Source organism: Macrotis lagotis, chromosome 3, assembly GCF_037893015.1.
Source record: "Macrotis lagotis isolate mMagLag1 chromosome 3, bilby.v1.9.chrom.fasta, whole genome shotgun sequence".
Lineage (NCBI taxonomy): Eukaryota > Metazoa > Chordata > Mammalia > Peramelemorphia > Peramelidae > Macrotis > Macrotis lagotis.
This window is the reverse complement of record NC_133660.1, coordinates 219,864,969-219,891,666: the sequence shown is the minus strand read 5'-3', so window position 1 is coordinate 219,891,666 and position 26,698 is coordinate 219,864,969. Positions and strand designations below refer to the sequence as shown.

The 26,698-nt window shown below is 38.3% G+C and overlaps 1 protein-coding gene across 1 annotated transcript in view; it reads left to right on the top strand.

Moving 5' to 3' along the window:
* Positions 1-25,396, top strand: part of HGFAC (HGF activator) — a 62,241-nt gene extending 36,845 nt beyond the window's left edge. The window contains exons 5-14 of the mRNA XM_074229861.1: positions 642-764; positions 2,021-2,152; positions 5,690-5,800; positions 8,284-8,458; positions 10,686-10,771; positions 12,510-12,759; positions 16,616-16,755; positions 18,935-19,075; positions 19,849-19,997; positions 24,928-25,396. Coding sequence (XP_074085962.1) covers positions 642-764; positions 2,021-2,152; positions 5,690-5,800; positions 8,284-8,458; positions 10,686-10,771; positions 12,510-12,759; positions 16,616-16,755; positions 18,935-19,075; positions 19,849-19,997; positions 24,928-25,116 — 1,496 coding nt within the window. The 3' untranslated portion in view covers positions 25,117-25,396. The remainder of the gene's footprint in view (positions 1-641; positions 765-2,020; positions 2,153-5,689; positions 5,801-8,283; positions 8,459-10,685; positions 10,772-12,509; positions 12,760-16,615; positions 16,756-18,934; positions 19,076-19,848; positions 19,998-24,927) is intronic.
* Positions 25,397-26,698: the final 1,302 nt, after the last annotated feature.

The following is a 26,698-nucleotide window of genomic DNA, read 5'->3' as shown; positions in this document are numbered from 1 at the left end:
AAAAACCCTGATTAAGAAGATTAAGAGATTCCAATGATGGAATTTATTACCCTGCCGAAGGTGAGTCGAGGGACATGTTTCTGGCCACAGAATAGGAGCACAATTTGGAGAGAAAAGTATGAAATTCAGACTCAGAAGTGCTGGGTTTGGGTTCTGGTTGGAGACACTAGCTGTCTCCAACCTTGAACAAGTCACTTCCCATCTCAGACTCACAATTCCCTCTGTGAAACTGAAGTCAATTCAAGTATTTATTAAGCGTTTCTTAGGTGCAGAAGGTACACTGTGCCAGGTGCGAGGTATCCCTATAAAGAAAAAAAATGAAATTTCCACTGTCCCTAAGAGCTTTACATTCTACTGAAGTAGGAATTGATTGAGACCATGCTGAAGTTCATTCTAATACTAAAACCTATGAACCTGTTTCCTCCCTTCTCACAAAGAGGTGCCTACCCTTGGTATAAGACCAGTCTCAGCTCCTGTTCTGCAACAAACCAGGTCTTTGAGATCGTTAAAGGAGAGTTTTCTACATGAACAGAGCATCTTGTCTAACCAGAAATTAACAGAATTTCCAGTTCATAGGCAATGCCTGAGAGAGGGAAGTGAAGAAGAGAAAACGAGACACCTCATGTCCCTGTATCTTCCAGGTCGCCTGGATTACTGTGCCTCCAAACCTTGTAGAAATGGAGGGTCCTGCTCCAACTCCCAAGACTCCACTTCCTATCACTGTGCCTGCCCTGAGGAATTCACTGGCAAGGACTGCGAAATGGGTAAGGAGCCCCTGCCCCCTCACTTGTAGCCCTGAGGAACAGCTTGGGGATCTGGGAATGATGGACAGCCTTAAGAGAAGATGCCGGGTTTCAGATGACTTCTATCATCTGCTTCTGCAGGTTATTTTAGTAGAGTAGAAGACTGGATTGGAAGATAAGAGACCCCCAGGTGGAGAGCTTTGTTATGACACTTATTAGCTACATATTTTCTGGGCCACAATTTCCCTATATATTTCTATTTTATTTAAGGGGGATTGTTTGAGTTTTGGAAGGTCTATATCTGTAACTCCATTTGTGAGGGCCCTCCTGAATACCTGAATACGTTTGTACTACTGTGAATAGGCAATTTATAATCTTTTTTTTTTTGGGTGGGGTTGCAAAGCAATATGGAGTTAAGTGACTTACCCAAGGTCACACAGCTAGGCAATTATTGCCAGCACTTTATAGTCTTAAAGGGATGCTGAGAGAAAAGAAAGGATTCTAACCCTAAGGGCAGGACCCCTATTCATTAAGCAACACTGATTCTTTGTTCAAAAAGGAGTTATTTTTATGAAAGGAGATCAATCTAGTACCCTTCAGATCATTTTTGACATCTTTACATTTGGTTATCTAAATCTGACTCCATAACCCTCTCCACCCCAGTTTTTCATTTGTAAAATGGAAATACTAATAGTTTCTACTTCATAGGGTTGTTGTTCACCAACTGTGTAAAGAGTTATATAAATGATATCTCTTACTATTGTCATACCTTCAAAAAGTAAACTATTCTTTGTCTATCTCAGGACATAAATTCAGGTTCTAAATAGAAATTTTTTTATATAGCTCCCTAAAATCATAGGACACAGTTGGCCACCTGCTTCTGCTTTTCAGTATAGTGCTTTCTGACAAATATTTATTTTTTGTTGAATCATTGTTAGTAATAAGATATATTTTTATAGCATTTGGAGATGTACAATATACTTTTCTCACAACAAACCTATAAAGTAGCTTGTATACATATCATGATCCCCAACTGACTGATAGGGAAATGGAGGCATAGAAGGATGAAGGTTACCCAGTTGCAGTAGTCAGAGAATGGATGTAAATTTAGCTATTCTCTGAGAACAGTACTTGTTCCTTTACACGATACTGAAATCTGTACCTAGCCAGTCAGAGTCCTGGGCTTGGAGTTAGGAGGAAAAATAAAGGAAGATACTTTTAGGATGAAATCTTGTTTGGTTTTGCTACAACTTCTATATTTTCTTCCTCTTGAACAGAGAAATGCTTTGATGAAACCCGTTATGAGTATTTTGACATAGATGAAAGTTGGGCTCGAATCCATCAAGGGGTCGTAGAATGGTGTAATTGCTCCAGGGGTCACATTGACTGTGAGAAGATCCGATATACAGGTAGTTTCCCTGCCCACCCTTTGGCAAGTGTGGAACTAGGTAAAATAGGAGGGAGGGAACTATGGCAAGGGAATAAATGATGGGGAGGCTATCCAAATGGTACAGAGAAACAGAAGGGGGTGGGAAACATTACAGAATGTTAAAACTATAAAGAACATTAGAAAATTGGGTGTAAAATGCTGGAGACTGAAATGAAAAAATATTTTCAACAGATTGGACTAGAAAGGCCTTTAGAATGTAGCCACTGGGCGGCACTGTGGGAATGCACACCCAGCTGCCTGGTCTTCCAGTGGTGCCAGTGCGAACCAGGTTTATACGGATTACCATTCGCCTGTTGACTCCTTCTATATTACATCTCTTGGGCAAGAGCCCTAGATCTGGAGTTCAGGACTTAGTCTTGAATCTCTTCTGGTCCTTTGACATTGCATTTAGCTATTGGTAACTCTTACATTCACAGAATGATGTTAATCAAACACTTTTATTTAAGGATCTTCAGCTCAATAAATAGCTTAATTGGATAAAATCGAAATGTAATAAAAATAGAGCCATTATCATGTGGTCCCCTCCCTTTCACAAGGACCTCCAGGATGTACGATATTTTGTGAGTCAGAATCTTCTTCAAATAGCTCCTATTAATGTGTTTATTTTTACTAATCAGCAGAGGAATGCACTTAATTCAAAGTAAAGGAATTTAATAAAATAATATGAAAATAAAAATAACAGCAAACATTTCCACTATAAACCTTTGATCTCTCTATCCAATAAATATTTAACAAGATGTGAGGACAGGCATGGTGTATGGCACATACTCATGGGAGGGCATGTGGGGAGGAATGATTTATGCCTCAGATATAGCTTTCAGTTGCTCACTTCCAGTGAGATATCACTTCTCCACTGCCCTCTGACAAACATTATATAGCAACTCTTCCTAGTTGGCCATCACATCTCTCTTTCATTTGATATACTGTAAAGATATCCAGCTACCTTCAGAATCAACAAACATCCTCTCTAACATCTACTAGGGATTTGATTCAATTCCATTCAGTAAACCCTTAGTAAGAGCCTACTTTAAGTCATCAGAGATAGAAATAAGACAGTTCCTGCCCTCAAGGAGCTTACAATTTAATGGAAGAACTGGAAAATAAGAGGAGGAACCCACTAGGGAGCATCATATTCTGTGGGGTATTCAAATCAAGTAAAGTTGAAGATGGAAAGCGATGTAAGTAATGATTTCCTCTGAGGGAAAGCTATGTTTTTTTTTTTTTTCAAAGAGATCTCTCAGCCATTATCCTCCATCCATTGGGATGTGTTGTGATTAGTAAACTTCTGTAGGGAAGCTTTCTTACAGGGAATGGTTCCTGTTCAGCTATAGTCTCCAGCAGAGGTGCCACTCTCTTTAGGATCATCTACCACTTTGTTCTCCATTGACTGAGGAATTTTGTGCTTAGTAAAAACATCTCCTGAAGGGGAAGAATGCAGTTTCTCTGGCAAAATGCTCATAGAAAATAGAACAAATTATAACTGATTTTTGATTTCTTCTTCAAGGATCTATCCTTTTCCTATCCTCTCAGCATCCTTAGTTCAACTGTAACATCAATCAGCCAATAAATATCCACATATTAAGTATCTTATTATTATGTATCAGACCTTGTACAGGGTTACAAAGAAAGATAACAAAAATCACTCTGGCTTTTAGTTCTCATTTCACTGAAGCAAAGATCTTCAGGGTTCTACTTCTTTAAATGGAAAAGGATTGGGTGAATCTGTGATAAAAAACACTTTTATTTTCCCTTATAATGCTCCAGCTTTTTATGCAAATGACAAGGGTTGGAATGACTGGAGAAAGCTGGAAAACCTCATGACCTTGGTACTACTTCCTTTCTCATCTACTTTTTTTTGTTTTTAGGATATACCACAACCTTGTCTCTTCTGATCTATCTGCGCTCTTAATTAACAGTGATTTTATATCCTAATCGATTCCCATAGACCTAATCCTTCTCAGAGAGAGAAAATGCTTATGTTTCTCTCTGTGTCTCTTCCTCCTCTCAGCCAGACTGGGGTCAGAAATTTGAGGGGTTATGGGAAATGAATTATGTTTTCCTGGACTTCCCACTTCTACATGAGATGTCACATCTACCCGGAGATTAGAAAAATCAAGGTGAATTTTAATTGATTCTCATGGTCATATCTTCATGGACAAACAGGATACTGGGATGATGGCTCTTAGGTTCCCTGAGAATACCTGTTCTCCAGAGATTTAGAACTCTAGAACCTTGTTATGGGCCTCTAGAACCTTGTTATGGGCATTCTGCTCTCTGTCCTTAAAGCTCTGAACACTGAAATGAGGTGTGGCTTAAACATCTCCAAAGACTGATACCTTATGACATTGTCTGAATATGGTAGGAGACCCTGACTACCATTGTGTCCCTCCAGATTCTGTTCTTCTTGCCTCTACAAAATCATACCAAAAGTTAAGCATCATCATGTACCCATTTACCGAGGAGGAATTTGAGGCCTGGAGAGAAACGTGACTTATCTAAAATCATGCAATTGGTTACAGGGGCTGTTAAATGAACCCATATTTTCCTACTCCAAAGGCAATGGTCCTTTCTGTTGGGACCTAACTTTCAAGTTCCCTGTATCTCAAAATGATCCTATTCTTTCTTCTTTCTGCCACAAATATTTTCCCTAATACTCTGATCTAAACAATTTGGTAAACTAATTCATAGAAGCATGTCAGTGATGAAGAATGGTTTTCTGTGGCCAAGGGAAAGACTGGAACAAAAGATGACTGGAGAGGTCAATGCTGAACCCCAAAGAATGAAGCTCTAATGGTGGAATTTCAGGTCTTCTCTCAGATTGAATGTGAAGAGCATGTTTTGGAAGGGGAGTCTTTTCTGCACACCTCAGTCATATAGACAGTGCTTTTCCAATTAAGTGGACTATCTATTATTGTGGATCATTATTCAAGGAATAATTATTAAGGGATTATGCTCAATTCTAAGGATACATAAATGAAAAATGGCATAGTTCCTGCCTTCAAGGGTTTCATTATCTATTAGAAAGACATGCAGAAATAAGTATACTACCTGCTATAAAAGGATACTAGTTTACGTAGACTAGTAGAAGAGATTTGAGGAAGGAAGGAATCACTGTGGGCTAAGAGATTAGGAAGGCTTCCTTTGAACTGGACATTGAAAAAATGGAAGATTCTAACAGACATTTGTTTGAATGTAGAGCAGTGCCCATAAAAGCAGAGGTGAATGTGGAGAAAACAGGGAAGTTTGTGTGTAGAGTGGTGCCCATACAAACCAGGGAAGTGGAGTAGAGATGAAAGTGAAGAAAATGTTGTAATAGGGGCCTCGCTAAGCTCCCAGTGGAGGTGCTGAGGAATGAGAGAGAGGTGAGAGAGACCCCTAACGTGGTGTCTAGTTTATTGACCTCAAGAGCCCCAGTATAGGAACAAGAAAGGAATCTAGGGAAATTGAGATAATTCCTGCTCTATATAATGGGTCTTCCACCCACTCTCATCTGCAGCCTGCGTGAATAACCCGTGCCTTCATGATAGTGCCTGTAGAATGATTATCTCCACTGGGAAGACCATCTGTGCTTGCCAAGGGCTCTACACAGGGAAATATTGCAACATTGGTAAGTTGAGCTGCCAGTCGAAGAATTGTCTGCATTGCATAGAACATTCAAGATTAAATGGACCATAGAACATAGAATGCCAATACTGTGAGGGATTTTAGAACATGGGCCATTGGAGTTGGATAGTACTTTAGAACATACAACATGGAAAGTTCAAATTAGAAGATATAAGATGTTAGAACTGAGTGGGACCAGAGAACATGGAATATCAGAGCCAGAAGGGAAGTTAGAGCATAGAATAAAGGCTAGGAGAGCTGAGAGGGACTTTGGAACATGGAAAATAGAAAATTAGAACTAAAGAAGACTTAGCAATAGGACATTAGAACTGGAAGGGACCAGAGAAAACAAAATATCTGGGCTAGAAGGGAATTAGAACATGGAATATAGACTATGAGAGTTGAGATTTAATTATTAAACTGCAGATACCAGAGGGTTGCAGATATCACATGTGAAGAACTACTATTGAGGGTGTTTGGTAATTCACAGTGGGGAAAAGAGACAGAAGTAATACTCATGAACTTAGATGTCTATGAAGCAATACAAAAAATATTAGGAACTGGATTAGTGTCTGAATTTCAATTCTCTTATCTGTATAATGAAAGGAAAATATGTCATCTAAGGTCTATTTCAATTCTGATTTTCTATATTCTATATTTAAGATCAAGTTTGATTCCTGGCAAAATTCCTGACTATATCATTAAAGGAATATAGTTCATCAGTATTTTACAAAGGGAAATGGTGATCACCAAGAGCCAACTTGGGTTCATAAGTCATGCCAGATCAATTTCATTGAGTTTTTGGTAGGGTTACTAGACTGGATGATAAGAGAATCATATAAATACAGTTTTTAGGTTTTTAACAAAGCAATACAAATTTTATAAATTCAATAGTGACCAGCAAAAATAAATAATCAAATAAACATGCAAAATGAAGTGTAAATTCTTGTAAAATCTCATCATTAAATATGAAAGAATCAAATGAATTAGCAAGCAAACAACAAATATAAAATATTTCTGTTCTCTATCCCTTTCCAGTTCTGTATAAAATTCTATGAATCATTGGATTTCCTTCCTTCCTTCCTTCCTTCCTTCCTTCCTTCCTTCCTTCCTTCCTTCCTTCCTTCCTTCCTTCCTTCCTTCCTTCCTTCCTTCTTCTCCCTACTTTCCTGACTTTATTCCTTCCTCTGTTCCTTCTTTTTTTCCTTTCCTTTCTTATATGATTTCAATAAAAGTGTGTGTAATTCTGGTTCTCTGCAAAGCCTTTGACAGAATCATTCATACTTCCCTAGAGAACAAAATGAAGTGAGGTGGGCCAGGTGACAGTTTAGATAGATGGATGCAGAACCAGTTAAGCAATCACTTAAAAAAGAGCAGTTATGAATCAATCAGTGTCAACTTGGAGGTCTCTAGTGGGGTGTCTCAAGGATCTATCCTTTGCTCTCTATTGTTTAACTTTCCTAACAATGAGCTAAATAAAGGCAGAAGTAGTAGGTGTATCATTTTTGTAGACTACACCCAACTGGGAGGAATTGCAAACATATTAGATGCCCAGAATTCCCGTCCCCAGGGTCGGCTGGGTGGCACGGTGGATAGAGCACCAACCCTGAAATCAGGGGTACCTGAGTTCAAATCTGACCTTGGACACTTAGTAATTGCCTGGCTGTGTGGTCTTGGGCAAGTCACTTAACGCCATTGGCTTGCAAAAAAAAAACAACTTAAAAAAAATTCCCATCACCCCCACCTTTTTTTATCAACTAAAAAAGAGCTGATTCAAAAAAAGATGGAATTCAAAAGAGTCAAACACAACATTCTACAACAACCAAACATGGTGTGTGTGGGGTCACATGGTAGGTTCAATGCAAGGAAAATTTCCATATTAATTAGAATTATCTGGAAATGGAACAGGCTGCCTCAGAAAGTAGTAGGGTCTTTCTCCTTTGAACAAACTCTTGTTGAAGATATAAAAAGTGGAAATTTGGGGGGCTACAGATTGGATGGAATGACCTTTGACATCTTTTCCATTTCTGATATTCTAAGTGTCTGAACAGTTAGGTCTTTCAATTTAATATTCTATGTTCTTTGGTCTAAGGTCTCTTTCAAATCTAGCATTCTATGTTCCATAGCTGGTTCTAGCTCAACATTCTACATTCTATGTTCCAAGGGTCCTTCCTGACTTCCTCTGATTCTATGAAGGAAAGTCAAGAAAATGCTAGTTCAATCAGTCCATAAATATTTATTAAGTATTATATACTTATTGTGCTCTGCACTGGGGATGAAAAATAGCAACAGAGAATCCCTACCCTTAAAGAGTTCATATCTTGAGAAGTAGGTTTGGTTCAAATATTGAATTCCCAAGCTCATTTTGATTGGTTAAGTGGGAAAAAGAATTGGGAAGCTGCCTCCATAACTTTCTCAAGCCTGGAAGAGGATATGGAGGGAAGAATCCATGTTGGTCAATGCTCAGCAGGTATTTCCTACCCTCAGTTCCTGGGCAAACCTGCTACTCAGAGAATGGCACAGAATATCGGGGCATTGCCAAGAAGACCATGTCGGGCCAGAGCTGCTTGCCCTGGAATTCAGATGTGCTGTATCAGGAACTCCATGTGGATAGTGTAGAGAAGGCCATACACTTGGGACTGGGCCCTCACTCCTACTGCAGGTGAGTGTTCACCTAAGCTTGTCCCTATATGATCAAAACTCTTCAGGGTCTCTCTTACTCTCATCACAGGGGCAAGCAGACTCTCTGCAAATAGAAAAGCTAATAACATTTGGGGAGGGAAAACCTACATCATGGGTCATGCAGAGAGACCTTCTGCTGGTATAATCTCTTATTTTATATTTCCTCATCATAAGGATAATAATATTTGCACTACCAATTCCTTGGAGACATCCAAGTGTGAGTTGTTATAAGGAATAATAGCATATCTTGAAAAAAATATAGAAACTACAATCAGGAGACTAGGTTCTGATATTTTTTAGTCATATGACTTTGCGCATTTCAAATGGTGAGTGGAGTGACAGGAAAGTAGATTGACACACCCCATCTAGGAACAATGGCAGATTTCATTTTAATCATAGTTTGAAACTGGAAAGGGTCAGGGAGGAAGGTATATTTTGTCTATCAGCAAGGGAGTTGGCCAGGTCATGAAGGAGATGCTAAGAAAATATGAAGTGAGATCCTTATAGAAAGTGTAACACCTTGTTATAATCATATAATCAAATAATCATCTCATAAGTCTAAGGATAAGATAATGGTTTCTAAGGTTTAATAGTTTTACACATATACCCTCATGGATTTTAGGATTTTTATTTTAGCTGAAAAAATACGAGTACAATCACAATCATTTCATGACCCCCCAGTTACCAAGCCCTGCTAATATTTAGAAAGAAGTTTAGCTCTCTGCCTTAATTTACATTTTTATCTACTCCCTGCTTCTTTGTAGTTGAGACAATTTAGGTTGCTGCAAACATTTAGGTAATGAATTCAAAAATATATATAATTATTAAATATAATTATTTGAGTAAGATATATTACAGAATCTGTAGATAAATAGGCATGAGATTGAATCTTCTATTTCTTCTTCCTCAGCTTATAGGACCTTCTTTGATCTCACTTTTATCTGCCATTTCTCAGTCCCACCTTTTCTTTCTCCTATCCTTGGTTGTCCTTGTGCTATTGACTCTTTATGGCTTCTTGCCAGCTTGATCCCACTATTTCCTCTTTGTTTCCCACCTCTTGAAGTTTCTCTCTAGTTTCTAGACAGTTCAGAGTTACAATTTCTGAAATATTTTTTATAAGTTTCCAGGATGTGACCACTTCTCTCACATAATATCTTTTGTTAAATTACAAGATGTACAGGACCTGTTGTTATTGATTTTACACATACACAGAAAAAGAAAAAGAATAATAATAATAATAAGAAGAAGATAAGGAAGAGGAGGAGGAGGAAAAGAAAGAAAGAAAGAAGAAGAAGAAGAAGAAGAAGAAGAAGAAGAAAGAAAGAAAGAAAGAAAGAAAGAAAGAAAGAAAGAAAGAAAGAATTTTTACCTAATAAATGTAATTACTATTAAGAGAGATGAGATATCAATGTAACATCCTCCTTGGAGAAGACCTTATGAGCTTTATTGGGTTTCTTGACCTCTGAAAGCTCCAGGTTCTTTCTCATTCCTACTGGTTTGGCCTGAGCTTCAATTAGAAAAATCGAAACGACATCAAATTGTGGCACTCTTTCTAGAGTCACACCATAGAGGTTAAGCGAGCTTAATCTACCTTGTCAAGAAGCACACTGGCCTGCCTATTCTCTGAATCCTGGTATGACTTTGAACAAATGACTTCTTCTTAGGTCTCAGTTTCCTTCTCTGTTAAATGTGAGCATGAAACTAAATGATCTATGAGGTCCCTTCCAGCTCTGACATAATATATTTGAAGGTCCTTTTTCATACTCTTTGTTCTTAGACTGAAGACTTCTAGAAATTTCATTGTTTTGAGTTCTAACATTGTCTTCTAAGACTCTTTTTGCTCCTGGACCCTGAAGCACTCTGGTGAAGTATATGGAATCATTCTCAGTATCTTTTAAATACATAAAATAAAATACATAGATATACAAAGGAAGTCAATTCTATTGAAATACAGCTATCACAATATTAAAATAAAACAACTAACACCAAGTTTTCTAATTATGATTCATCATTTGAATAGAAAAATATACAGGTTGTATCCTATAAGCCTTTTGGGAGACTGGTTTCCAAAAAGTTCTTCTTGTTGGTATAGGGGGAATTTATCTTTAACCCTGGAGCCCCCTGGTCATATTCTTTAGTGATGGGAGGGCTAAGGGGATGAAGCTTGGCTCCCACAGCCTTATTGAATTGTTTCTCTCTTGAATCAGAAATCCCGATGGTGATGAGAAGCCGTGGTGTTACATCATGAAGGATAACACTCTCTCTTGGGAATACTGCAACATCTCAGCCTGTGGTAGGTGGGCTTTGAGCCAGGCAATGGGGAGAACTGCTGTTGTTTTAACTCATAGGCATGAAATACAGTGTCATCTAACCTCATAAAGTAAAAAAAAAAAAAACCAAACCAAACCAAACCAAACAGTTTTGCAATAAGATGCATTTTCGTGACTCCAGGGCTGGTGTTTTATCCACTACACCACCTAGCCACCCCAAATAATTTTGCTGTTTTTGATCTGAACTTGCCATTTCTTTAGGTTTTTACAAGGCAAATGGGGTTAAGTGGCTTGCCCAAGGCCACACAGCTAGGTAATTATTAAGTGTCTGAGACCGGATTTGAACCCAGGTACTCAAATAAGATGCATTTTCAAAAGCTTTGTAGGATTTTTTGGATTCCTCTGGTGTTCTCACTGAGGACATTCCTAGGAAATGTCTAGGAAACAGGAATAAAACCCCTGAGTATGTTTACCCTGCTTTATAGCCAGGAGTATGCTGGTAAATATTTAACAATAGACTGTCCAAAAAAGGCAGGACATATTTTTAATTTGAATCTACATAGAGAATATTTTCTCCATCACTTTCTTAAGTGCAGACAGTCGGAAAATAATAAATCAAGCCCTGATTTTAGTATTTGTTGATTCTTGAGGTATGAATTCTCACAGTGAAAATTTAACAATCTGCACCAACTATTTATGACTCACATGACTTTGTTCTTCATTCTCTCATTTGACCCTGTGAAGGTGACAGGGGTGAGTGGTGGGTTATGACATCTTGAGAGACAAAAGTAATGAACCCAGATTCAAATCCCAGTTCTGCTATCTACTAAAATGTTTGGCCATGAGTAAATTATTTCCTTTCTTTGGGCCTCAGTTTCCTCATTCTGAATCACAGAATCACCAAGATGGAAAGAACCTAAAAAAATCATTCAGCCCAGCCTAGCCCACACTTACAGGAGTATAGAATCCCTGACAAGTGGCAACAGCTGTTTGAAGACTTCTAGTGACAAGGAACTCACTAAATGTTAGGAAGATTTTCCTTGTGTTTAAATAAATTTTGACTCTTTGTAATATTTATCTCTTCCTTTAGAGCCAAGTAAAACAGGTTTAATGCCTCTTCCCTGTGTCAATTTTTTAAATCATTTCAGAAGTTAAGTGATGCATTCAGGGTCATATAACTATCTGAAGCAGGTCTTTAGGACACCTAGCCATCCTAGACCATCCTAGGGTTTTCGCTCCATTCACTGTCCTTATTCTTCCTCCTCTGAATGCATATCAGCTTGTCAACTTCCTCCTTAAAATGCAACATCAAAATGAGTGACTCAGTATTCCTAGTGTGGTATGACTAGGGTATATGATAAGCTTTGATTAATGCAAATGAATGGAAATTAAGTTTCCTATCACAATGATGCCTTATGTTGCCTTTACAGTCACCAAAATTTCTGCATCTTTTTCCTGAGAAATCAGAGGATTTAGATCTGAAATGGGACCTTAGTGACTATTTAGTACCACCCTTTTATTTTTATAAAGAAACTGAAGCACCAAAGGAGGGAGTTCTTGGCCCAAATTTGCATATGTAATAATTTACAGAGTTGGAATATGAAGCCGGATCAAACTTCCAGTTCAAAGTTCTTTCCTCTGAAGCATCTCTTCAAAGCATTGGGACTTTACATTACTATTAAACCTCACCTCATCCAGCTAGTCTTCCAGTCCTTTCTCTTTTTAACATTCTATCAAGTTCTGCCTTTTCTCCTGCTCCAGTGAACAATCCAAAGAGAGGGACTCGTTTCCACATGGAACTTTTCACGATTCCTGAGACTTCTCCAAAACGGACCTGTGGAAAGAGGCACAAGAAGAGGACATTCCTGAGACCTCGAATTATTGGAGGGTCATCCTCCTTGCCAGGATCCCACCCGTGGATGGCGGCTTTATACATTGGAGAGAATTTCTGTGCTGGCAGCCTCATCCACTCATGCTGGGTAGTATCAGCGGCCCATTGTTTCTCCAACAGGTAAGAGTATCCTTTTACTCCCATCATGTTGAGGAAGAACAGTTTTGGGGAAATTGATAATGATGGTGAAGATTGACTCACTTCTACTGAAATTTAATGAATGCCCAATGTATCCTTTTTCTCATATTCTTCCACTTGCCCTTAGCAAACCCATTCTCTGGAAAAGTTTTGAAGTTCCCGAACATTCACAGTCTGAATTACTTTTTCCCTTTCAGCAAGGAGTCTCCAACAACTGATGGAGATGTGGAGATAAGGGAGATTTGGGGGGAAGGGAGAACTTTCTCAGGATGAGATTGCCTGAATTTTTAGCAGGAAGCTTATTTTCCACCAGGTAAGGACAGCCATGACTTGGGGTAGAACTGAGAAAGAGAAACCTGAGCCAGGGCTCCTAGGGCAGAATATGGTGGAAGTTCATGTGACTAGAAAAAGAATTGGATCTGAAGTCAGGGGACCTTAGCTGGAATCCCAAATCTGCTAGACTCAGATACTGACTGTGTGAAACTGGATAAGGCACTTTAACTATCTACCTTGGTTTCCTTAACAGTAAAATGGAGACTTATAATAGAACCTACACAGCAAATGAGATATTTGTTAAGTGCTTAACTCAGTACAGAACCTTGCATACAGTGGGACTTTAATAAATGTTTACTTCCTTCCTCTCCTATTTGTTTGAATTTAAGGAAGGGACCTAGTCTCTTTGGACAAGGAAAAGGGGCATGGTAGCCAGAGAGAGGTGTTTTGGTATGAAATGAAACTTTACAGGGATGGCAAATTGCTAAATTCTCTGGATTCTGTAAGAACCATACAAGAGAATTCCTTTGAAAAAACATTAAAATATTAAAAAATATCAAGTGTTATATAGAAGCAAAGTATGAATGATCATCATGGAAGCTAGGTGGTGCAATGCATGGAGCACTGGGCACGGAGTGAGGAAGACTTACCTTCTTGAGTTAAAATCCAGCTTCAGACAGTGATTGTATGATTCTGGGCAAATCACTTAACCTTGTTTGCCCTAGTTTCTTCATCTATAAAATAAGCGAAGAAGGAAATCTTTGCCAAGAAAATCCCAAATGGGGATATGAAGAGTTAGACACAATTAAAATGCTTGAACAAAACCATGATGATTGAACAATTCAGTAAGCATTGCTAATGAAGATGGCAGTGGTATCACATTCTAAAAAGGACATGTACAAACTGGATTGAGTTCAAAATATGCCAGCTTGGAAGATGAAAGGTCTCTCCAGATGAAGAATCAGAGTGACAGAGTGGAGAGTTTGTTGGATACAGAGTTGGATGTTTTAGGTTCAAACCCTACATCTTCTTACCATCTTTGAAACTTTGGGCAAATCATTTAACCTCTTGGCTCAGTTTCTTTTCTATAAACTAAGGTGCTTAGACTAATTATCCTGTTAGTGTGCTTCCAGCTCCAAATCTCTGATTCTATGTCATATGAATATTGATTTAGTATATCTAGTCTATCTGGTTCCATGTTCAATGTCAACTTCTACTTAGTTTTCTTTAACTAAATTTCCCTAGGGATTCCTTTCAGAGAAAATTCTATGATTCAGTGATGATGATGTTCATGAAAAAGTGTCAGGGTGGATTGGTCTGTGATGTACTTCAGTTCTGGGAGACATTCCATTGTAGTCACTATTACACAACTGACTTCAAAACAAATGGTTGGATTTGATGGTCTAAAAGGTTCCTTATAGTTTTGATATTCATATGGATATCAATGTTGTGAATGGAACCCTAGAAGGTGAAATCCTTATGAATTGGGGAAGGGGAAGGTGGTAGTGGGGGGCCTCCTAGTTGCTCATGTCTCCAGAGGCACAGCACATGGAACGAAACCATGACCTACAGGACATCCTCCACAAGGACTTTGGAGAAATTGTTGTTCTTGGATAAGGCCACATGGTGGCAATCACACCACCCACAGTCAATAGCCTCTAGAATTATACTGGGCCCTGGAGATGTCAGAAATCTGGGGAGAGAGTGTGCTGGAATCAACTCCTATAAGTTCCAAAGAACTGATTGTTAAATTTTCAATTTGAGCATGTAAAACTCGGAAATCAGCTAATGCTAAAAATCAGGGTTCTATTTATTGTTTTGTTGTTTAACTCTGCGCTTCGAAAAGTGATGGAGAAAATGTTATTTATGCAAATTAAATTTGAAAGTGTGTATACATCAAAAAAACAAAAACAAAAACTGGTTGTTGGGGTAGCTCAGTGGTGTTGTGGATAGAACCCTGCCCTGAAGACAGGAAGAAGTAAATTCAATTTCAGTCTCAGACACTTACTAGCTATTTAACCATGGGCAAGTCACTGAACACCAACTATCTCAAAAAGAAGAAAAAAAGGAAAAAAGATTGATTGTTAAACCAATTTACCAGCATTTCACTGCTTGCACTGGTCTTCCTTCCACTGAACCAATAGAATTCTGCTGGGGATTCAGGATCCCCAGGAGATGAGGATTCTAGTTCAATTTGGTCACTGTCTTCAAAACAAGGTGGTGGTCTTAAAAAAAATCCCAAATAGCAGATATTCAGTATTTGTCACTGTTTTTAGTAATCTACTGGTGGTTTGTTCATTCACTGGGGGGGATTTGGGAGGTTCTTTACTTCTCTGAAACTCATTTTCCTTATATGATAAATGGGAATAATTACACTCACATCATCTTTCTTATATATTCACATAGGAAAGTTCTTTATAAGCCTCAAAGTACTGTTGTAGTGTGATCTATCTAATAGTTCAGTCTATATCTACTAATTGCTGCTTTTCTGTGGGTGGAGGATTTGCAGTTTCTTTTAGCTTTGATAATCTATGTTCTATAGTTTAAGGTCCCTTCCATGTCTGATATTCTATATTCCAATACTCTTATTAGTTCTGATATTCTATGCTCTGATTTTTTTCACAAATTTGATTTTTATTCATTTTTTTGTTTTTAATTGCCTAGATGTCTTCCCCTATGATAAAAATATTGAATCAAAAAAGAAAGAGGAAAAAGTGCTATAAAACCAACCCATACAATTTTAAAATTATTTTTTATGCAATGTTTCACCTCTCCATTCCCATCCTTCTTGCCTCTGCAAAGAAGTGGTAGAGAAGGCTTCTCTTTGAAATTCAAGTGTTTGTTCATGATTTTGAAACATTCAGATTATTGTTACTCTTTTTCCTTATTGTAGTCATCGTGCATCATTTATATTGTTTCCCTGGTTCATTTGCATTTTTGTCATTCCTGATGTCATAGTCCTCTTTGGAACAAAGGGTAGTTTTCCAGGTTGTAAGTTCTAAGGTCCTTCTCAGCTCTGCCTTTCTTTGCTCTACCGCCCCATTTAGGTCTGACACTGATATGGTATGGAGATTCCAAGGTTCTGTTAAGCTCAGCAATTCTGAGGTCTAAATATCTGTGAATCTGTGAATTTGAGGTTAAAGACTTTTATTAAGTCCTTCTTGGGCAGAGCCCTGGGTTTTGGAGAGAGCAATTTTGCCCTCATTTTTCCTTCCCAGTGGAGCTAGTAGGGTGGAGAATTTAAACATTTTGATCCCTAAAGTACCCATGCCCAAACGATCAAGATAAAGATTGACTCTCAAGGAATAAAAACCAAGGTTCAGCTCTTTTTTTGTGATAAGTAGATGTAGCATGGTAGAACCACTGACTTTATCATCCAGAAGAGACCTAGGTTCAAATTCTATATCAGTCTCTGTCTTTTTTTCCCCTCTGGAAAAAAAAATGGATTGTTAATACCTGCCTCATCACCCTCTTACATCTAAAATTAAATGATAGGTGTGCAAAAAGATTTGCAACTACAAATAAATGCCAGCTATTATTATCGTTATCATTCCATGTTTTCCAGTCCACCCAAGTCAAGTATTACAGTCGTCCTGGGCCAGCATTTCTTCAATACATCTACGGATGTAACACAAACATTTGAAGTTGAGAAATACATCCTGTATCCATTGTACTCTGTCTTCAACCCCAGTAATCATGATCTTGGTGAGTATTTTAAGGCTTCTGCACCAGACGTCAGACCCAGCTTTGGGCGTTCACAAGGACTGACCAAGGGAGGGCTGAAGTAGGGAGTCTGGTGAGAAAGAAGGAAGATGTCTGGTACAACCAGTCAGGGGAGCCAAGGTCAAAGTGGGAGAACTTGGGAGGAAGAAGTCAGAAGGTATCACAATCTTCTACAGAAGAGCATCACAGATAGTGAACCTCAGTTTAGGCAGCAGGAAAAATTGGGAGATCAGGAATTTCGGTTAGAATCTAGACTAGGATACTGAACAACAGAAACGGGATGCCAACAATACACACACACACACACACACAAATGGATTTCATTGAGGTCAGCAATTCATGACATCATCAGTATGGGTGCTTTCTCCATTGAAGAAGGTCACAGCCTCTCCCACCCTTCTGTTAATAGTCTTTGGGAGCCTCTATGGCCAAACCAATACCCCATGTGATGGCCAACTTTTTACTCATGAAATTCTCTAGCATCTTTGGTTTAGGGGATTTGGAATCAAATATCTTGGGTTTGATTACCAATAAAACCTGCCCCAATTTTACAGATGAGAAATAAATTACTGGAACTGGAACTGGAGTCAGAAAGACCCAAGTCCAAATCTAGCTTCAGATACATACTAGCTATGTAACCCAGGGCAAATCAGTTAACTGCTGTCTGCCTCAGTTTCCCCATCTGTAAAATGGGGATGATAATAATAGCACTTACTTTGCAGGGTTGTTGTGAGGATCAAATGAGATAATATTTATGAAAATAATTTAGCATATTTGTAAACATAACTGTGCTAAGTTCCTTTTTATAACTATTATCTCATTTGATCCTCACATTTTTCTAATTTAGTTGTTTTTGGTGACTGATCCACATGATCTCTTGATGGAGATACTAGAGTGATTTGTCATTTCCTTTTTCAGTTCATTTTTCACATGAGGAAATTGAGGCAAATACATTTAAGTGACTTGACCTGGGTCACACAGCTAATAAATGACTGAGGATGGATTTGGAATCTGTTCTGACTCCAGGTCTGTCTGTTTCTCTACCTAGCTGCCCTGGACATAGTAAGACCTATATGTTAATTATTGTTATACTTTATCACAAGGAGCATCAAAGGAAGCAGAAACCCTGGTTCTGCAATCTGGTTCTGACATGTCTTGGTCTTGTGCGATCTCTGAATTACAGCTGTCCTTTATGTTCACTTTACATATGGCACCAATCTACGGCTTCCTTGTACTAGTTAACTTTTCATGTGAGTGAATTTTAGTCTTCCCAATAAGAGATAAACACAGATTCAGTTGAGAATCTTTGATGTCCACTTGCTTCTTAGAAGCACTCAGTTGGGGCTAGATAAACATCTTCAATTCAATTTAATTCCACAAATTTCTCCAGTAGTTACTGTGTTTTCATCCTAGTTTGCTTGGGGAAATAGGGCTTGCCTCCAGAAAATAATACTGAATGATATGAATAATGTGAACAATAACAAAAAATCTTTTATTAAACTTGTTCCAAAAATTATACTAATCACTAATGATAAATAGAAAAAAAGAAAACAAAATAGTTCCTGCTTTATAGGAACTCATCCAATAATCATGGGAGCCTGGATGTAGAAGAATGTTAAGCTCTTGAGGGAGGGAAAATTCTGGAGGTCCTAAAAGGACAATGCCCAGGAAGATGGAAGACCCAAAGGACCTGTGCTTAAATCAGTAGGTCAGAATATGTGGTGGCACTCTGGTTATGGTAAGTAGGAGTGGTACAATTAATTGGATTCTGAAGAAGAGGAATGAATTTATAATTCTTTTGACTCAACTGTGGATAATTTCTCCCCTTTCTTCTGGGGCTTTGACATGGAAGAAAGATCTTTGAGTTTGGAGTCAGAAGACCTAGATATAAGTTGTTGCTCGGCTACTTACCAGCTGTGAGAAGTTGGTCATGATGTTTAACCTCACTGGGTCTCAGTTTACTCATCTGTAAAAATAAGGAGGTTGAATTTAGATGGATTTTAAAGTGCCATTCAAAAATCTAGAGCTTAAGTTTTTCTTCAAGAGGGTCATAGAATCCCAGGAATTGGTTTTTTTTTAACATTAATGGTCAGTTATGAAGGACAGAAATACTCTTGCCTCTTTAATGGTCAGTCTGATTCCCTATTTCAATTTCTTGCAGCTCTGATTAGGCTGAAGAAGAAGGGTGATCGCTGTGCTATGAAGTCACAGTTTGTCCAGCCCATCTGCCTCCCGGAGAATGGCATCACCTTTCCTGATAATCACAAATGCCAGATTGCAGGCTGGGGACACATGTATGAGAGTGAGTCTCCTGATAACTGTTGGTTCTGGGGACTCCTTGCTCATCTCCCTCCGTTGGCCCAGACCTGCCAAATCAGGGAATATTTTCCTCTGAGCTATGGGTTTTTCTATTGGATTGTCTTCAGGCTTTCCCCACCTTGTGCAAATATTACAGCTGGGGCTATCAGTAAGAAATGTATAGGATAATGAGATAGACTCGGTATAACTATGGGATACTACTTGTAATTGGAAAAGGAAATGGCAAACCATTTTAGTACCTTTGCCAAGAAATGACACGACCCAAATGGGGTCATGAAGAATCAGACGTGATTGAAAAATGAATGGGCAACAGCTATTTATAATTATTAGGGGGAGGAGACCTTGCCTTAACCTTTCTATGCTTATGACTGTCAGGGCTGTCAATCAGCATCTTGACCATCAGTTACAGGTTCAATTAATAGCTGTAGCATGGTTGGCAGTCCTGATGTCGATTGACAATAAGATCAGTCAGAGGTATAAGATGAAGGGATGCGAGAGGCCACTCCATCTGAGTATCGCCCTGCCCATTGATTAAACATAAGTAAAAAGAACTGGGCAGTTCTCTGAGAATATTAAATATGTACATGGAATATGCTGAATATGTTCATCAGCTTGCTGCTAAGCATTTCCCTTTATGACTTATATGTAAGCAATATGCTTCCAGCCAGAGCCTGGGCGTCATCTCATGGGGCTGTTCCAAGGTTAGACCATTCTTGTTTCTAACTGAAAGCTTTTTCCTTGGTTTCTTCTTAAAAGATGTTACGGGTTACTCCAGCTACTTACGAGAAGCCTTGCTCCCTCTCATTCCTGATCATAAATGTAGCAGCCCAGAGGTCTATGGTGCAGACATCACCCCCAATATGTTTTGTGCTGGTTACTTTGACTGCAAATCAGATGCCTGTCAGGTAAGGCTTGGGATGGGTAGTCCTAGACTTGTTTTGTTTCAGCCAAAGGAATGAGAGGAATAGCATGTGGTATAGTGGGAAAAGGGTTGGATTGGTAGCAGGGGACTTGAAAATGAATCCTGACTCTTCAACTCATTAGCTATGTGACCTTGGGCAAGTCATTTACCCTTTCTAGGTCTTAGTGTTATTCAGTCATTTTTCAACCATGTCTGACTCTTTGTAACCATATTTGTGGTTTTCTTGGCAAAAGATACTGGAGTTTTTTGCTATTTCCTTCTCCAGTTCATTTTATAGATGAGAAAACTGAGGCCATACCCAACTGGTATGTATCTGAGGTTAGATTTAAATATAGGTCTGACCCTGTATCCCCTGAGCCACCCAGCTGCCCTAGGTCTTTGTCTAAATCTTAAAAGATTTATAGTAGGAGGTAAGGAGAACTGAATAGATAATTTCCAAGGATGCTTTCAGATTTAAATCCTTGTGATTTAAATATGACCTTATCTGATGATATTTCTAGTCCCTTTGCTACTAAAAGTATCACCATTCTGTCAACATACCATTGTAATAAGCTCTAGACTAATTATTATCCTATCCATTACCCTTAACCAGACCCCCTTATCAAACTTTTTCTTTTCTATTATATGGAGAAGAGAAGTAGCATTGTGGGAAAATTCCTAGCTTTGGAGTGAGAGAACCTAAATTCTAGCTGTCTTACCTATTGCCTGTGTGACCTTCTTAAATTCTCTGCACCTCAGACTGTTTCCTCATCTGGAAAAGAAGGGGGATTGATTTAGGTGCTGTGGAGGATTCTTTCTGGTTCTAAATTCTATGATCTCATATGTCTGCCTCTAACCTCCCTTCAGCCACATCTCACCAACTGATCGGCTCTTGCTTACTCTTTCAATCTTCCATATGTCATCATCTCCCATTCCTCTATACCAATTACTCTCTGCCACCCCAGCTTCATAATAAATGGTCTCTATGACAGGGGCTGACCTTGGCTCCTTCTTAGAAAAAACATCCATCAATGAAGTTTGCTCATTTGGACCTTTCTCTCCTCTTTAAGTGATTCTCTCTTTCTCTCAGGCTCTGCAGAGATTCTGACAACCACAAACACTCCTTCCCCACAACAAACCTTCCTGGACCTCTATCTTTTCCCCACAATGTTCCCTGGAACACTAGCTTATCCAATCACAAATTTCAAAGCCCTAGTGCAAATCTAAAATGAAATACTTATGGAACCCTTAATGAAAACCAAGGAGTAGAGAATCGTGTGGGAAGAGCACAAGAAACATGGCTCAGGGGTGTTACTTATTAGTTGGGTGATTTAGGGTTCTCTGTGCCTTGGTTTTCTTCTTTAAAAATTAAAGAATTGTTAAACAATTTTTAAATTTCTCTCTATTTCTAAACCCATAATGCTAAAAGAATAGTGATTTTCATATAAAGATAGGAGATGACGATATCTAGTTAAGAGAACAGCTAGTAGTCCTGTTTGGAAGGAACATTGAGTTTGCAATGGGAATGTTATGAAATGAGTAGATCATGAAAGGCCAGAACCTTGAACGCTAGGCTAGGCTATTCCAGAGACAACAGGGAGTTAAGAAAAGTTTTTGAGCAAGGGAAGTGATATCATCACACCTATGACTTAGGAAAGTTATTTTGGTCATTTTATGAAAGGTGGATTGTGGAGAGGAAGAACTGGAAGCAGGGACACCAGTTGAGAGTCCATTACTATAGTCCAGGCAATAGGTGACGATGGCCTGAGTAAGGGAGATAATTTAGTGGGTGGAAAGGCAGGATATGAGGGATGCTGTGAAAGATAAATTTATAAGATCTGATAATGGATGGGAAATGGTGAAAATGAGAGAGAGAAAAATCAAGGGTGACTACAAGATTATTAGTCTGGATACCTGGGAGGATGGTGGCTTCTCAATGGAAATAACGGAGTCTGGAGAAGGGATAGATTTAGAGGGGAAGATAATGGTTCCATTTTAGAAATGTTGAATTTGAGATGCATATGAACTATACAGGAATAGAAATCCAGCAGGCCAACGTCTTTATTTATAGAGACTTGAAGTGAAGGAAGATAGAACTAATGATAGAACACAGAATATCATGCCTGGAAAGGGTCTTGGAATATGAAACGTGGATTATTGGAGCTGGAAGGAGCCTTGGAAAGAAGAAAGAATATCAGAACTGGAAAGGATCTCACAGACCACCTAGTCCAAATCTCATCTGTGATGGTTCATACAGTGAGTGGCAGAGCTGGGGTTCAGAATTATTCTTCCTATCTCCCAGATCACTGTTATACCCATACCTCCACAGTCCCTCTCTTCAAAGATGTTTGTCCAATTTTGAATCTGTTGAGTTCCAAAGAAAGGAGGCTCAATTCAATTACAGGCCACTATAATAAATAATAAAACAATGTTTTGAGGCTCTATTTAAACCTTCCAAGCTCCATGAAGCTGGAAACTAACCTAACACCCCATCTTGTGACTCTAAAAGCTGCTTCATAGTGCATCCCTACCCCTCCTCCCCCAGTAGCACCTGTTTCAGATTTGGCCCATTAAGCTCCAAATAGGGATTGTAGTATTTACCGAGTATTCTAGAATTCTGGGCTCTTTCCATGATTAGAGCCTGCTGGGATCATAAGGCCATTCTGATAGCATGATATCATAGTGCTTTCTTTCTGCCTTTCCCTAGGGGGTGATGAATTGTTAGATGAGTACATTTCATAACTTAGAGGCCGAATAGGACCTTGGAATCATGTAATCCAACTTGGTGGCTAAGTGAAGCTATGAATAGAACACCGGGCCCTAGAAGACCTGAGTTCAAATCCAGAATCAGAAACTTACTAGATATGTGACCCTGGGCAAGTCACTTAACTCCTGTCTGCCTTAGTTTCTTCATCTATAAAATGAGAATTACTTATCTCCAAGGAACAACTAGGTGACTCAGTAGATAGAGTGCCTGACCTGGAGGGAGGAAGATTCATCAAATCTGGACTCAGGGAGCACCTAGGTAGCAGGGGGTAGCTAGGTGGTGCAGTGAATAGAGCACTAGCCCTGGAGTTAGGAGGACCTAAGTTCAAATCTGACCTCAGACACTTACTAATTACCTATCTGTGTGACCTTGGGCAAGTCACTTAACCTCATTGCCTTGCAAAAACCTAAAAATAAAATCTGGCCTCAGACACTTGTGTGACCCTGGGCAAGTCACTTAACCCTCTTTGCTTCAGTTTCCTTATCTATAAAATGAGCTGAAGAAAGAAATGTCAAACCATTCTACTAAGAAAACTCCAAAAGGGATCATTAAGAGTTGGACATGACTGAAAAATGATTGAATAATAACAATAACCCAGTGTTGTTGTGAAGAATAAACGAGATAATATTCACAAAGCACGTAATACATTGCTGGCTCAAAATAGGTGCTTAATAAATGATTATTTTCATTTAACTGTTTCATTTTATAGATGAGGAAGCTGAGCCTCAGAAAATGACTTACCCAGGATCATATCTCAAATTAGTGTGTGAGTGGAGTCTCTTCATGCTCTCCTCTTTGGCCTCTCTAAGGATTAGTTATTTATTAATTTTGGTTCCAAGTCACTGGGCTAAGTCAATATTTCTGATCAGAGTTTAGAATAATGGAAGTCAGGGATTTTATTTAGCTATTAAAGAATATCAATATTTTCATGGCTTCTTGATTCATGAATATGAAACATAATTGAGACAGGACCACAACGTTTTCACATACTGTATACTAAGCAGATTAAATATCTCTTATTACAAGTACATCTGAATTGAATAACAATATTATGGAATCAATAAGCTCAGAGGGACCTTGGAGTGTCTCTAGAACAATCTCTCCCCAAAATATGAATCCTGACTGGAACATTCCCAGACAGTCATTGTTCAACCTTTGCTTGAACTCCTCCAAAAATGAGCCACTCATTACTTCAAGAGGCAAGCCTTTTTGATGAGACAGTTTGTAAGAGAAAATATTGTACAGTGGAAAAAATGAAAGTGAATTCAGCAAACCTGAATCCCAGGTCCTACTTATTAGCTGTGTTACCATGGGGCAAATTATTTAACCTCTCTGTCTCTTAGTTTCATCAACCTGCAAAATAAAAATAATTATATTAACATTAATAAAATTAATATTCACTTTGTGAACAATAAAACTATATAAATGTGAACTGTTGCTACATTATTGTTGAATGGCTTCAGTTAAGAAATTTTTCTTATATTGAAGCAAGACCCACTTTCTTGGAAATGAGGAAGGGAAAGGATTATGCATTTTATCTCTTGGTCACAAAAATTCCATCATTAGAACTTCAATTCCTTTGAGTTAATAATTTCATTTTTTAAAATGTAGTTTTTTTCCCTTAAGAGAGAAAGCCTTTAAAAATCAGAGAAACTGAGTTTATTAGGCTGATGTATCTTGTAATAATGGAGAGAGGAAGTTGTGAATGAGCATATATGTGTATACACATATATTATATATTTGGATGTTTGTGTGTATATTTAGATTTATGAAGCACATCCACATTCCAATCAGTGCAAATAATGAGTCCTCTGAAGGGGTCGAGCTATTTGAATTCATATAGCTTTTTTCCCCAATGGACTAGAAAACAATTGCCATATTTTATAATTCTAACTTCAAATAACACATTTGAATACATGAGACTTCGTGTACAACAGAGGATTCCTTATTCACACTAATCAGGACCTAACCGTAAATAGGGAATCCAGTAAAATTCAGGCAAGAGTGAGGCTGTAGCTATTTGCATCATTAGGGGCAGAATAAGGACTAGAATTCAGAATGCTTCACTGTTCAGTTATTATTATCTTCCCCTTTCCAAACCTGCTAGATGAAATATAACCATTCTTTGAAGTTAAGATGATTCACTCTTAGTTTCTAACCAACACAGGGTGATTCAGGTGGGCCCCTAGCCTGTGAAAAGAATGGAATTTCTTACCTTTATGGGATCATCAGCTGGGGCGATGGCTGTGGCAGGTTCAACAAGCCTGGTGTTTATACGCGAGTGACCAACTACGTGGATTGGATCAATGACAAGATACGACCTCCCAAGAAAACAACCACTGCCCCTGATGCCTGAGGCAAGCCATGGGGAATCTGCCTGACCCTGCTCTGCCTATGGACATCACTGGATAGATTCTTTATCACAAGTGTGTGATTGCTTTGAACAATGCTGACCCTTTGTAAGAATACTTTGCCATGATACAATAAAGCATTTTTGAAAGTTATAGTTGATCCAATGTCTGCAAATGTGAATCTCAGGAAACATTAAGACCTTTTCACCCAATGTACTATTGTATCAACACCCTTCTTGTTCCATCCTAAGAGATATATAAATATATGTGGTACAAGCCCCACTTTTAAGATTATCATCTACTGGAACAACAGAAGATAGGTGTGCACAGATGAAAAGTAAACAAATTAGCCCATCACTAGCACATGAAAAACCTGTAAAATGCAATGAGATCTAAGAAAGGAGAAAACATAGCTGAGGAAGAGATGGAGGAGGTTTTTTAAGGCACATTATTTGAGCCGGGTTTTGAAGGTTGGGTAAAATATCAGTAGGAAGAAATAGAGGAGGGCATTCCTAGTGTAGGAAACCTATGAGAAAAGGTGAAGAGGAGGAAAAGAGTAGAATATGTTCTAGAGACAATGTGTAATCCAATTTGGCTAAAGTGTAGACTACATGAAACAGACTTCAGAAGTCATTTTGTCTAAGCTGTACCTGAACAGAAAGTTCTTTTTCTTACAATTTTCCTACAATAAGTAGGAATCCAACATTTCCCAAAACACATCTGATGATGAAGAGTTCATAGCTGACCAAGGTAGCTTATTCCAATAGTTGATAGGATATTTTTCCTTACAATGAACTTATATAACCTCTCTGAAACTTTTACCCATGTGTCCTAGGACAAAGTAGAAAAATTCATTGTTGTAGTGGAAAGAACACTGCTGAATAGGAAACTTAACTCTACTATTTATTAGCTGGATTTATTATAAGGAAAGTGCATTGTAAAACTTAAAGTGCAATCATGATCATATGGGACACTTAGGTAGAGCAGTGGATAGAGCATTGGGCCTGGGATCAAGAAAATCTGAGTTCAAATAAAGCTTCACTAACTACTGTGTGATCCTTGACAAATCATTTAACTTTGCCTCAGTTTTCTCATCTGTAAAATGAACTGGAGAAGGAAATGGAAAATACTCCAGTATCTTTGCCAAGAAAACCCCAAATGGGGTCACCAAAAGTCAGACACAACTGAAATACCTGAACAAAACATGTTAATATGAATATTAACATTTCTCTTCCTCTGAATAGGACTAAACCAAAATCATTTTCTTGAGGCATCATTTTATTTTTTTAATCATATTTTATTTTTTCTACAATGACATGTAAAAACAATTTTTAACATTTGCTGTTTTTTTTAAAGATTTGAGTTCCAAATTCTCTCCTTCTGTCCTCTTCCTCCCCTGCCCTTAGATGGTAAGTAATCTGATATGATAAACCAAAATCATTTTAGAGAATTACAACTATTTCACTAAAAGAAATGATGAGCAGAATGCTCTTGGAAAAACTTGGAAAGACTTACAAGAGCTGAAGCAAAGTCAAATGTACTATGTACAAAGTATCAGCAATGTTGTAAGATGATCAGCTGTGAATA